This window comes from Athene cunicularia (assembly GCF_003259725.1).
Source record: "Athene cunicularia isolate RWA chromosome 13 unlocalized genomic scaffold, athCun1 chr13_part1, whole genome shotgun sequence".
NCBI lineage: Eukaryota > Metazoa > Chordata > Aves > Strigiformes > Strigidae > Athene > Athene cunicularia.
Window position 1 is genome coordinate 9,875,986 of NW_020799117.1, and position 14,084 is coordinate 9,890,069.

Genomic DNA, 14,084 nt, shown 5'->3' on the forward strand with positions numbered 1-14,084 from the left:
CGGGGCGCGGGGCCGTGGGGCGCGGGGCGGCGGGGTGGACGCGTTTCTCTCTGCTTTTCTCCAGAGCAAGAAGCACGCCAACAAGGTGAGGCGGTACCTGTCCATCCACGGCGGAGAGGAGCTCGCCCACGGGAAGAAGATGAGGCTGGATGCGAAGCAGGTGAGAGGAGAGCGTAGAGCCCTTTGGGCCTAAATACCGCCGAGCGGGAGCTGCTGGGCTAAAGGCTGTTGTATGGCCAGGGCACCTTTATGAATAAATGAAGAAAACGCTCTCAGAAAGGGCACTGTGAGAACTGAAGAGCTCAGTAGCAGGTGTGTCGCCAAGCCTTGTCTCAGTGAGGGCGGTTCTTGCAGCCCTTTGCATTTAAGCAGCCTCTGTGAATACGTCTTCCACATTTAAACAAATGCACGTTGCCTTTTATTGATAGTCCTGCTTGAAAGGACAGGAAAAGGTGAACAGGAGCAAAGGCTTGTCAGGAGTATCACTGTGCAACCTTTACTGTCACAGAGACCACATTGGGTTGACCACCTACTGTAATTCTCTTTCCAGAGCAATCCTTCTTTTACTTATTTAGGTTTCCTCAGCTAGTAGCTGGAGTCTGTTGGTCAATAAAGGCACCACGTTCCACTCGGCCATCTGTCTGCCCTGTGACTCATTTGGGAAACAGATTCTACTTTTATGATTGCTTTAGCTTTAATCCCTAACCCTCCAACATTTGTGGCGGGGGGGGTGAGGGGTAGAGACGGATGCCTTCGCACATAGTGTTGGTCTTAGAAGTGACTGCTGCTGCCTGATCTGCTGGCATCATGTTGCAGATGACCCAGCTGATAGCGATGTTTGTGTTGCTCACTTCACACCTTGCAGAGTAAAAGGCTGCCTGTTCCAATTGTGGCAACAACACACTTAACCTTGTCCTTAACCCATACAGGCCAGGGCTGCCCCTCTGCCTGGAGTCATTCACTAATGGGTTACAGAAAAATAATGTGGCGCAGAAACACTTTCCAGTGAGGGAGAGGGTGATGTTGCATCATGGAAGTGCTACTCCCACTACTTCAACTAGTCTCCCGAATGTCTCCAATTACCTTGTTTTCTTAAACCCCCAAACCTTCGTGTTTCTTGTCATAACAAGAAGGTTGGATGAGGTGACCTGCAGAGGTCCCTGCCAACCTCAGCCACTCTGCGGTTCTGTGTGCACAGGACAGCAAGCAGGAAGGCACCAACGGGGAAGACAGGAACAAGTGTTGTCCCATCTGCAACATGACCTTTTCCTCTCCAGCCGTGGCAACATCTCACTACTTGGGCAAGACTCATGCCAAGAACATGAAGCAGCAGTCCACCAAAGTGGAAGGTATGACTGTCTGCAGCATCTTCGTGCTGTACAAAGGGGCTGTTCAAGCAATAAAAAAACTAAGAGGCTCATTGGACCTCAAGTGCAAGCTCTTGTGAGGGTGTGCTGACTCTTTACTGTGAAACAGAGTAAGTCAGCAGTGCATCTCCAGAGACACAGCCTCTCTCATCAGCCTACTTCATGGGCTGGTGTTGACAAAAAGTTGTGTGGTTTTTTGTTTTGCTTTGTTTGGGAGAAATGCAGCTTGCGGCATTATTGTACCCATCCTGTGTGCAGGGACCAGGAGAGAACCAGTCTTCAGGGAGCATGTTGTTAAGCTGTAGAAATGCCTGTCACAGGTTACGAAACTCACTAAAAGCTTACAGGGCTTGAAGTGACTGGTAAAACTCAGATTCGGCAAATTCATCAGGCCTGCTCGACTACAGAGATGTAGCCTCTGAGGTTCGGGGACTTTTGAGCTGCAGGTAGCCAGGGACTGGGAGAGTACAGCTGGGAAGTATCCGTATGTGCTTGTCCTGACCTTGTGCTTTTCCCGTGGCACCTGCCGTTGACTGCTCCCGTGATGGGTTGCAGTCCAGGCAGACCTCGGGGCTGACCTAGTGCAGTTGCCTGTGTGTGCCATCTCATTGCTATCAGACAGAAAGGCCCAGTGAGTGGGGAGAGAGACCCTCTATCCAGGGTGGGTAGGGGAAACCGAGAGCCTGGGGTGCTGTAGCCAGTCAGGACAGAGGGAAAATACAGCCTTTGAGTGTACCTAAGGATGGCAGCTTGTGCAGGCTCTGAGCTGGGATCTTCCAGGCAGAAACTTTGTCCCGGGGTGTCTTCATGGCTTTGCTAGGTTGTGCGTGCACAACAAAGCCCCATCTCTGGGGTCTGGGTGGCCCACAGGATGTTTTTGTTCTTTGAAGCCCTTGATTTTGGGTATGAGAGGAACCTTCAGGAAGGGGTGGATGTACACATGGGCAGTCTGGTACATACCTTCCATTTTGGTATGAGAGGAGCTCTCTGGTCCTTGGTACCCTGTAATGAGAGCGTGCAGGTTTCTATGTCAGACAGGAGAGACGCTTCTCTATGTGGATTCCCTGCGTCAGACCTAGTCCCGCTCGTGCTGTTTCTCAGGCAAGACTCCTCATGACTTCAGGATCAAGTCCTGTGGCTGCACCGTGTTGCACCCACTTGCCTTTGCTGCACAGGTGCTTGTACCCATGTTCTAGCTGGGTGATGATAGTAGGTGGAAACTCATTCATGTCCAGGGTTTCTTGAAGACAGACATGCTTATGTTAAGGAGAAATATGCAAATCTGTTGGAGTTTTTTTAATGCTAAAAGTTTTTCTGTCCTACTCTGACTTGTCTTACCACACGCCTTTCATTTCTGCAGTGTTAAGGGAAGAGGTAGGAGCAATGTGTATTTATCCAGATGTCTTGCATTCTCTGTCTAGGTTTGGATTTTAGGTGTCATGGGTTATTTTAATACGGGGTTTGGGGAAATAAAGTTTTTAACTCCGAGTTCCGTGACTGACCAAGAGTTTGGATTCACCCTACAGAAGCAGTGCCCCCACAGAAACATCCTGCTACCCTCCCCACCTCTACTGTGTCTTCTAACGAAGAGAACAAGGACATTACTGACCCAGACAAGTTCTGTAGCCTCTGTCACGCCACTTTCAACAACCCCCTTATGGCAAAGCAGCATTATGTAGGCAAGAAGCACAGAAAGCAAGAGACCAAACACAAGCTGATGGCACACTATGGCCGAACCCCTGATGCATCGGCATCGTCCTTCATGGGTGAGTTCTCAGCAGGCTGGCTAACAAATAGCTGAAGCAGGGTGGGAGAGTGACAGTATGTGTCTGACGGGTGTTTGGACAAGAGAGTCCATGCAGAGGGAGCAGGGGAGAATTGCTTGTGATGAAAATCTTGATTATCACCATAAGATTGATTTGGTTGATGTTCTAACCCCCTGGCAGCAAGAGAGGTTTTAGGCTGTAGCCGTTCGTGACAATCTTTGAGTTGTGTTTTGCAATGTTGTCTAATCTGGGACACGTCCTTTTTATTCTCTGTGTGGATAATCCAGGGATTTTAGCCGGTACTGTTTCTAGCTAGGTGATTGCATCCAAAATGGAAAGATAAAAGTGGCATTTAGTGCTCAAAAAATGTCTTCAGAGGGGACTAGCCAAAGATGGAAGAAATAGGTTTAACTGCACCTGCTGCTTCAAAGCACATGAAAGCTAGAGAGATTTCTCCCTGAATGCCTTTCTACCTCTGTGTGGGCACTTCCATCTGATGAACTAATGCAACTCTCTCTGGAGCAAGCAGAAATGGGGAGGGGGGGTGAAAAAAAAAAAAAGATCTATTAAGGAAGAACTTCAGTCAGACAGTTAAAACTCATTTGGTTTATGATCTGCTGCTTATGAGCACTTCTACGTGTTGAAAGCCCTTGGAGTCCCATGAAAGCATTAGGAGCTCACAGTAAACTCCCTTGTTCCTCCCAGCAGCCTTCTGTTGGACCTAGAAATCTTAGTACCTGCTGGATGCTTGAGGTAAATAATAAGCAGACAAATCATTTTAAAATCTTCTTCAAGGGCTTCTTTCTCTGTTGTAAAAGCCCACACAAGCAGAAGAATAATTCTAATTCTTTGCAGGCCACCTTTAGATACTGGTAGCACTTAAGAGAAATGAGACTCAATTATCCAAGTAATATTCTCTCCCACATTGCATAGTCGTGTGGGAGATGGAAAAGGTGCTTGGTATCTAGTGTTACCCATCTGCTCTTTACCTAATTAGTGGGGCCTGATGAATGGCTCCACTTCAGTGTGACTCAGGCGTTGACAGTGGCAGGAGCCCCAGCCCAGGCGGGCTGGGTGGGCGGGCAGTGCCCTTGCCTGTGTGAGGGGTGTCTGCCTTGAAGCGCCAGCGGTACCGGTGTACCTACAGACACATCTCCGTGGCACTTCAGCTGTCCAGGGGAGGTTTCAGAGCCTGGGATGTAATCGAGGGCTGCTCGGATGTGATGGGCTGCACTCGTGGATGTTTTCTCTTGCTCTCTTTGCCCATCTCTGTGTGCTAACAGCCATGCCTGTCCCTAAACGTCTTTCTGACTGTCAGCAGGTAAAGATGTGTTCTTCACAGTGCAACACTGAGGTGTTTGTCTGCTTAAAGTTCCTCTACGAACAACCAGTTTGGGCTGCAGGAGTGCAGTTTAGGCAACCTTGTGCACACACCTGTTTGCCACATTTGCAACAGAGAGATCTTGACCTTGATGCTGCAGGGAGGGCTGTAACGGCTCCTCTGGCCTTTCCCACCCAGGTCCAGCTCTGTTTTGAGAGTTGAACATCCCACTAGAGTATGAAACCTCTCAGAGGTGCAGCAACCAGGTGGGGAAACATCTGCCACATCATGTGTCTGAGCTTCTCACTCTGTGATTATGCTGCTCTGCACCCCTGGGGCGAGTCTCCCTTTTCACCTTAAGGAAATGTTTTCTTTGTGAGGCTCCCAGGCAGAGCCCTTCCCCAGCAAGCCAAAACTCAGGAGCACTTAATGTCTTGAGGACAACTGCCAGGATTTTCCCGTGTTAGAGACTCTGGTGCTGAGCTGTGCTGCCATGCTTGCCTATTTGCTATCTGTGACCTTCCGAACTTTAATTCCAGCTGGAGTTGTCATGTTACACAAAACCATTGATCTGTCTAGTACAACTATTGTTGGAAACTTTTTTTTTTTTTTCTGGCAGTTAACTGATACACTGACTGTAACCAAACTGCTTGAGGATAGAGCTTAATATTCTCAGTTGGCACCTCAGCAAGGCTTAGCAGAATGCTGCATTGTGGAACTGGACATTGTGTGTAATCTCCTCTGGCTGCTTTTTTTATTGAAACAGTACAAGCTTACAAATTAAGTATCTCCCTCATTTTTTTGCTATGAGATGTACATATCAGGAAAAATGGGAATCTGGGAGAGAAATGGAGTTGCAAAAGCAGTATAGCATCAGATTTGGTGTCCTAATGCCGAGATTTTTACTATGTCTGGTACTGTGAACTGTTTACAGGAAATGTGTCTTTGTTTTTATAGATAAACAAACCCATGTTCTGACCAGGAAAACTTTTCTGGCTCAGTGATTCCCTCCCTGTGACTGGCTGATACATGGTGGGGTAGTGGGACTCTGCGACCTCCCCGCCTGGTCAGGCTATTGACTTGTTATCTGACTTTGTTTAGCGGTTGTTTAACACATCAAGTGATTGATTATCTCACTTGTTTCTACCTCAGGCACCAAGTTGTTGGCTAGCTGTGTGTGCTAACATTGATGTCTGTTTCAGCTGGGAAGGGGTACCCCTGCAGCACATGTAACATAGTACTGAACTCCATAGAGCAGTACCAAGCTCACATCAGTGGCTTCAAACACAAGAATCAGTAAGTAATGTTGTTGTCTAAGTGTGTTTACAGCCTCACTGTTCAAATCGATGGGTTAAATATAACTTGAAATGCAGTTTTGAATGCGTATTTCCAGCTGACTTGCAAGCAGATCAGCAGGGTTTGCGCAGGCTTGCGCTGTTTGTCCTGAAGCTGATTCACTTCGGCAGCTCCCTCTGCAGCCAGCTCTGGGATGCTGCTCAAGTACAAGTGCCCTGCGGTTGCTTTTGGTTCTTGATCAGTTTGGACCTTTGCAGTGAGTGTATCAAGCCTGACCCCCATTAAACACTGTTTGTGTAACAACTGAGATTTTAATTTAATTAAAGACTGGCCCAGTGGAGATCTGCTTGCCATTTTAATCTCTCCCGGGGTTGCTTGTATTAAAATTTGGCATGTAGTCATTACGCTCCAGGAACCTAGATTGGTGAGTTAAATAATGACATCCCCTGCATATATTATCCAAGAAAATTGGGTTGCCAGATGATCAATACCAAAAATACTAAAATACTTTTTCTGGACACTGTCAAAGTTCAGATCTCTAATTTCAAAGCTTTCGGTAAAAAAGACTCAGTAAGGACCCTGGGTTGGTACAGATAGCTTCTTAGAAGAAAGACGTATTAGGAAACCCTAGCTGAAGTGAGGACAGGCTCCTAGCCAAATTTCCCAGAGAGGGCAGGAGGAAAATGGAGATCTCTAGTTGCCTGTCTGTAGAATAGCAGCCCCATGGTCCTTTGGCTCTCTGGATTTCTTGATTTGAAGACATATGCTCCATCTGACATCCTAAAACAGGAAAGTTTTAGCTCTTGAACAGCACAACCAGATCAGTGAACAGCAAGAATCCTGTTCTAGATAGATAACACTGAGGATGTTCCCAGCACACAAGCATAAGTGTTCCCTTTAAGGATATGGATGTTGTCCGAGGTTTTGCAGCCACATAACTCCCTTTCAGAAAGCTGCTTCTAGATTCAGCCGTTCAATCCTTCCAGGCCAGCTTCTGCAGTCTGAGGACAGCCAGGATACTTGCTTTGTAATGGAAGCTCTTTAACAGTCCTTGAGCTGTGCAATCGCTAATTCTGCCATGCTAAAGGTGTCTGTTTACACACACACACGCACGGAGGGCAAGGATGCACTTGGAAGCTTTTCTGGCAGGTTGTTGACTTGGCTGCAGTAGGCTGTCACTCCACTGACAGCCATGCCTGCTGAGCAGTGATTGCAGCTGGCAGAGTTCAGAGCACTTTTGACATTGTCTCCTTTTTTCCCTTCTCTTCCTCTCGCTCCCCTTGATGTCCAGGATGCCGGGAGCAGTGCCGGTTGTCGGACCGTTCCCGCCGCAGCAGTATGTCCGGGAAGAGTCAACTGCCCCAGGAGGCTACAGTTATTTCAGCCAAGACTTCTAGAGCAAGTTGCAGCACTGTTCTTGGAGTTGTTGGTGGCCCAAGAACGCACATCCTTTGCCAGCCCACAATGGTTTCATTATCCCTCTGGATAAGCAAAGCCCTACCCTCCTGTATGCACCCGTTGAGCAGAACGGGGACTGAATCTGTCAGAAAAAGGATCCAGCTGGAAGAGACTTGCTAGACAGCAAATACTTCACTCCCTTAGAGTAGTTTTCATTGTGTAATTGCTTCCTGTGAAGGTGGGTGCGGTGTGAGAGGAAGTGTGTATCTGGTATAAGGAGGGTTTGGCAACAGGCTGGTAGTGGCCACCTCCTCCCTCACCAGAGCAAATAATGGATTCCTGCACCTGGAGGGCCAGCATCCATGCTCGGAGGTGGTTTTTGCTGGAGGAGGGCTCCTAGACCGTAGCAAGCAGTGCTTACGCAGTGTGGATGGGGAACAGTGCAGGTCGCCTGGCTTTGTACAGGCCTAAAATAGGACATAGAGCATGGCATCTCTTTCCATGCCTCTCCGGTCAGGTTTGTGTGCAGAATTTCATGAGCCACCAATTGCCATCAGAGCCTTTCGCAGTACTGCAGCCGTTGGTTCTGGAGCTGGGTTGTTTGGGTCTAACAACTATTTACAACTTCTGGTGTGCAAACTTCTGCTGGTGGGAGCGGAGGGCTGTGAGAGGGGTTAGCTTCTGGCTCTCCTCAGCCCTCTGCTCTGAGGATTTCTATGTGGAAGGAAGGAACTGTTTAGCCTGGTTTCCTATGGAAACAGGTGTACGTGATCATTCACTGTGTGTGTCTTTACCCCCTGTGACTTAAGCCAATCTCAGCCAAACTTGGCAGCGGTGGAGATCTCCAAGATCTGAATGCAATCAGCAGAGCAAGGTAGAGCGGGGTGAGTTCATCTCTAATTCTGGCGGGGTCTGCATGGAAGTGCAGCATTTTCCCTACTGCCACCAAAATACTCTTGGGGAAAGAGGGTTTTAAGGGAAAAGAGAGGAAATAAATCTAGATGCAGCAGAAAATTGTCGTATGACTTGATCAAATTGTTAGCTGACTAAAAAGATACAAATCCTTTGGAAACCTGCCTTCATTAGTCCTTCATTAGACACTACTTGCCCAACCCCTCTCTTCAAAGTTCTCACACATTTGTACCATCCTGGAAAATGGATGTTCTATATTTCAAACCCAGAAATTAGGACTGATGGCCTCTTCATGGTGCTAATGTACTAGATCTGTTAGAAAAGGCCCCAGAAGGAAGGGCAGGCATCTGAGACGGCTGTGCATTTTGGGCGAGTTCTTTAGATGTTTTGCCTTAAGCTAAGGCATTGTCTGTTCTCTGCTAGCCCACTGCAAGAGCCCTGTGCGTTGGACTGGCCTCATGTTTGGCACCAGTGCTCCGAGTCAGGCGCCCCGTGGCTTTGTCCCAGCGTCAGTGCCTCCATGGAGCTGAGACTTTGCTAGTCCATGGCAAACATCCTGCTGTTTTTCTTCCACGGGGCAGAAGGATGTGAATGTGGCTCTTCTGAGGACTACCCTGGCCCATGGGGCTCCGTGGGGCCGGCAGGAAAGTGGGTGACAGCCATGGGCATGCTGTGCTGCCAGCGTGGGCTGAGCCAAGCTGCTGCCTCCCATTGCGTGGCCCCGGCAGCTGCTGGAGGGCACTCTGGGGCCCTTGACTCCCAGTATTTTGTTCCAGGGGAGCATCTGACGCCTTCACAGGGCTGAGAGCCAGGCTGTAGAGGCACTTCCAAAATCCGGTGTGTGTGCTGGTCAGGTTAAGCAAGGAGAGAGAGAGAGCTGGTTGCTAATCTCAGTGCTTGGAGTGAGTGCCTTCCCTTCCCCACTCCAGGCTGTGCATGAGCTTTGTTTTTCCTCACCCTGTGCAGAATCCGCCATCTTCCCCTAGGACAGGCTCCTGCTGGTCTGGGTTCGCCTTCCTAACGTTTTCCAGTCTTGCTCCACTGCTGAGATCTGACCTTAGTCTCCTGCTACTGAGGGAGTCCTTTTAAACCTTGCGAGCTGATCAATGAGCAGAAAATTGAGATGAACTGAAGGAAGCATCGTGCGCCTGATAGCCCTGGGTGGCCTCCAACTCCGATCTCTGCTGCTTAGCTCTCGTCCCGCTGTGCCAGGGCAGGTGCCCGCTAGATGTGCTGTGCATCGACACCAAGAGGGATCCATTTCCAGCACTGCCCAGTCTGGTGTGTCACTCCTGTCTGTGTACTGACAGTTTTGCCTTCCCCTGTACACAGTGTTTATGTATCTGCTGTTTCCCTAAGGTGAAGCTCTCCAAATAGAGTGTTTATTACTACTTTTGGGTGCTGTCTCTCTGCTAGAGCCCTTCCTGGGATTTTGCCATACTTCAAGGAACAGGATGCAGACACATATGAAAAATTTGGGAGGGGTGGGAGACTTGTGTTGCCCTCTGTCCTCCCCGAGTCTCTGCTTTCCTCCACAGCACCCTGAGATCCAGACAGCCTTCAGTCCCTTCCTCTGTGCTGCTCTGGCAAGCCAGCGAGATCTTGGGCATGCCGCAGTCCCCAAGGGGAAGATGGGACAATCTGGGCTGGGAGACTGCTGGCACTTCTGCAAACTTGTGCAGCTTGTGCCAAAAACCTCTGTGACCGTCTCAGGACGCTGGGCTGTTTCCTGGCACTGCTGTGGCAGCGCAGGAGTGCCATCGTAGCAGGGGTGCTCTGCTGCTGTCTGCTGAGGCGGACTGGGGTGCCCGGTGCCACCTGTTGTGCTCCTCCGTGGGCAGGGCTGCAGCAGAGTGCGGGGGCCTGGCCTCTCTGGGTGCAGTGCAGGGCCTTGTGCTGGCACTGAGGGTGGCACTGTCATCGGCCGTGCAGGTGGTGCTGGGGGGGCCGGACTGCATCCACTTCGTATGGTGCACAGCTCTGCCAGGGCAGTGTCCCTGCTGCTGCCAGCCTGTCCCTCGCTGCCCCCTTCCCCTCCTCACAGCAGGGCTGTGGTGGCTTTGGCAGCTCCCAGCCATTCTGTGGGTGCAGGCGCTCCCCAGGGCAGGTGCGGGGGAGGCAGCGGTGGCGGCTGGGGGGCTGCCGTACCCCTGACACGTCCCTGTCCCCAGTAGCAGCCATGCCAGGACACAACCATGTGGCCCTGCAGGCTGTGCTGGGGGTTGCAGTGCCTGTGGCAGGTCCAAGCATGGACCAGGTGGGTGCCAAAATCACACACGGGTGTCCCTGCTCTGCTGTTTGCCCATCCTGTTGCTGGTCTCCCCCCACGGGCCCCAGCACCCACACGCACCGCCAGGTGTGACGGGAGGGGGGCTGGAGCCTGGCTCCACCAGAGCCACCTGCGTGTCAGGGGAGGCAGAGGACAAGGGGTTGCTCCCCAGTGCCAGCATGCTGCCGGACCAGTGCCCCTGCCCGGCTGTGGCCAGGGCCTGCCCAGTCCTGCTCCTCCCCGCAGGGGCCTCTGCGGGCAGCACCTCTCCGGGCCAGGGCTCTGGCTGCCTGCACCGGGCCGAGCCCCAGCACCTTCCTGGCTGGCAGGCGCGGTGCAGGGCATGGAGCCACCCGCCAGCCACGTCCCCCGCAGAAGCACCTCCGTCCCCTGCCCGTGCTGCAGCCAGCTCCATGGAGCCTGCCCGTCTGCTCCTCCAGCAGCGTGTGGGGCTGGGCCCCGGGTCCCCCCTCAGCCGGGGGGAGCGCAGCCACAGCCCCAACCACTGCCATCCCTCGTGGCCCCGCTGGTTCCAGCAAGTAAATCAGGTGCAGATGTGAAGGCAGGGCCAGGCGCCTGCTTGCGATTAGGGGCTGGGAGCATCGGGGTGGCCCCGTTCCTGTATTGCAGCCGCTGCTGTGGCCACACCACTCCCGGGAGGAGCCCCCAGTGCCCCACGATGGGACAGGCCTAGTTCAGGTCCCACATGGGCACTGTGGTGTCCAGCCCAGCGTGTGGTGTGGGCCATGGCCCCAAGGGGAGCAGTGCCCATCCTGGCCCCATGTGCCCCATTCCCTGTGCAAGCTGCAGCCCCAGTGCCTGCCAGGACAGGCAGGGGCAGCAGGGCTGCCTGTTCTGTGCTGCCAGGCTGGCTCCAGCCCCACGTGCTCCCAGCTCAGCCCTCGGCACCCCAAACTGTGGGTGCTCCAGTGCCATGCTGAAGGCTTGGCCTAACCTCGGGCTGCACCTGCAGCCCCCAGGCCGGGCCCCATGTTCTCCGCTCCCCAGAGGGAGCAGCAGGTTCATGTTTGCCAAGTTCTGCCTGGTTAAACCTTAACCAGGCCGGATTGCTCCATCGGTCCCTCCCCTGAAGGAGATAAGGATGGGCAGGTGAGACCAGGGCCTGGCTGGGAGCGCTGCCCTGAGCTCAGCTGCTCGCCTCCAGCACAGGACCCGGCCCCTACGGAGCATCCTGCCCAGCCTGGGGTGGGCTGCCTGCCCCTCCAGCTCGGCCCCTGCCCACCTTGGCAGGTCTCCGCTGATAGAGGGCAGCAGGTTGTGGCCAGGGCTGGAAGCCACCGTGTGTCAAGGCTGGGAGGGCTGGATGGGGCCAGGAGGCCTTGTGCTGTGCCAGCCCAGGACCCCCAAGCTTTGGGGTCGGCTCGGTGCCAAGGGGTTCACATCACCCCGGCACATGGTATCAGCCTGATCGGCCTCAGCCCCCGGACCCCGTGCACGTACGGAGCGCTGGGAGCCGGAAAGCCTGCGCCCCAAACAACAGCCGTTCAGGGGAGGACAAGAGAAACTTCCAGGAGGGAAGAGCCCCCCGGGCTCCGGCCCCCCCAGGAGCCACCGTGCCGCGCGCACTCGCGCTGGCCGCAGGTGCCACCGCAGCGGGAGCGGCAGCGAGCGCTGGGGCCAGGCACAAGGGGCGGCTGTGTTCCCGCAGCCCCGGCTGCCTTCCAAGAGCAATATTGTTGGCACCAGGCAGGCTCCCTGCGCCGGCAGCACATACACGGGCCTTTCATGAGGGGAGCGGGGATGATTTACTGCCTGGGGGAAGGGGCAGGGGCGGGAGGATGGAGCCCCAGCGTGCTGGCCCCGGCGCCCAGCCCCTCATGCGTGCTCACTGATGCAGGGCCCTGCACACATGAGCAAGGTTGTGGGTCTGGCTAGGGGGTCACTTCTCACTCAGGCATGGGGCAGAGGGGGTCCCCCTGCCCCATCTGCATCATGCCAGCCCCCTTGCTGCCCTGTCTGCAGGGCTGAGCTCCCTCCGTGGGCACCCCACTGCAGCTGCGCTCCCACCCTCTGCGGCTCAGTGGCCAGAGGGCTACATGCCCCTTGCAGTGCATGTGGGAGTGCCTTGGGGGGACAGGGGCAGCAAAGGAGGGTGCTGGAGGGGTGCACCCGCAGCGCAGGGTGCCGATGCTGGCACAATCCCCCCTTGTTGAGCTGCTGGTGTGGTGGAGGCCATGGTGGTGCTGCCGGCAGCAGGCGGCAGGCGGTGGGGCTGCGCTGCCGTGAAGGGCTTTTTGTTTGCCATCAGTTGCTGTTATAAATCAAGGCTGGCAGCCCGGCCCAGTGCTGCCCCACGGCAGGGAGGGAACCAGCTCCCAGCCACCTGCAGTGCAGACCCAATCTGCGCCCAGCATCGCCCTGGCCCAGCAGCGGCGCTTGGTGTGATGTGGGGTGAAGAGCCAGCATTGGTCCCCTCCTGGCACCGGACGCAGCAGTGGGGAATCTGGCTGGGATATGGGGGGATTTCTCCATGCCCATCCCAGGCTGTGGCTCCCACAGGCTTCCCCAAGTCCCAGCTCTTCCCCAGTGATCCCAGCACTGGGAACGACCCCTTCTCTCTGGTTTTAATTTGGTTTCGGTTCGAATCAAGCTGAACCCAACATTTTTTCTGTGCTTCCGGCATGCTGCAAGCTCTGCAGGGGTGGCTGCTGCTCCGTGAAATTGATGTTCTCGTCCGCTTCACGTGCCGGCAGGAATGAACAGCTGCCAGGGGCTGCTGGCCCTGGGGACTGCTCTGTTTGCCCCTGCCCCCCAGGGGGGGACCAGCACCCCAGGGTGGGAACCAGCATCCCAGGTGGGGACCAGCACGTGGTGGACAGCACTGTGGGAGATCATAGCACCAACCAGCCCTTGCAGTGAAACTGTGTCATGCTGGAAGTGGCTGGTTTCACACACTGGGGCAGCATGTACAAGGCTGTGCCCTGATGTCGTGGCCCTACGGGGTGAGGGGTGACAGTGACAACCGTACCCCTCGCATGGAACCACAGGATCCACACTGAGCATGGGCAAGACTGCATGCAGGGCTCACCACGGCCCCGGGGGGGGAGGGGGGGTCTTGCAAAGCAGAAAGACGACGAAGCAGCTGGCGATGCAACGAGGCAGAGCACCTCTGGAGCCGGATCCTGACCGTGTGCTGGGGACACCCTCTGTCCCCTCTTTACTGGCAGCAGGATGCTCAGGGGAAGGTGTGCCTGGGGACTGTGCTAGCTCAGGCGGGTCTGAGGCTGGGCTTCCTCTGGTGCCCAGGGGTCCTGTGTGGGCAGGCAGGCAGCGGGGCCTGGGCACGGTGGGGTCTGCCCACCCCAGTGCAGGCAGCAGCAAGGGGAAAGCGAAGGCGAAGTGTTTATGGGTCGGATTAGGGCCACTCTGACGCTGGCTCGCAGCCTCGCGGTGTTTTATGACGCTCCGTTATGGGCTCCTAATGAGGGTCACAGCCGCTTTATGGCACCGGCAGCGATAACCCTGCAACTAATTGCAGCACAACTAGCGAGCGGGCTGCCGGGCACCCGGCAACACACAGCACCCAGCCCGGGCCAGGGCCACCCAACCGCGTGGGTGCTGCTGCCGTGGAGCCCTCGGCATCCCCGGGGTCGGGGTGCTCCCAGCAGTCGCGGTGCCGCAGAGGGGAGAAGAGGGGGGCAGAGGCAGCCTTGCCCCCCCCCTCCCCGATGTGCTGCTCCGGGCGTGGGGGCCCAACATGTGGGGTCTGCCTGGGGGGCGGCAGAAGGGAGCGG

At 54.5% G+C, this 14,084-nt stretch overlaps 2 protein-coding genes across 2 annotated transcripts in view; both read left to right on the forward strand.

Annotated features, from left to right (window-relative positions):
* Window positions 1-4: 4 nt before the first annotated feature.
* On the forward strand, window positions 5-9,451 carry ZNF346 (zinc finger protein 346; the record flags this gene model as incomplete). Its single annotated transcript, XM_026858521.1, has 5 exons — window positions 5-160; window positions 1,199-1,349; window positions 2,894-3,133; window positions 5,657-5,750; window positions 7,042-9,451. Coding segments are annotated over 5 exons (747 nt in total), but the record flags the coding sequence as incomplete, so codon positions are not given.
* Window positions 7,635-14,084, forward strand: part of FGFR4 (fibroblast growth factor receptor 4) — a 12,073-nt gene continuing 5,623 nt past the window's right edge. The window contains exons 1-2 of the mRNA XM_026858522.1: window positions 7,635-7,665; window positions 10,105-10,178. Of these exons, the coding sequence (XP_026714323.1) occupies window positions 7,635-7,665; window positions 10,105-10,178 (105 nt within the window). The remainder of the gene's footprint in view (window positions 7,666-10,104; window positions 10,179-14,084) is intronic.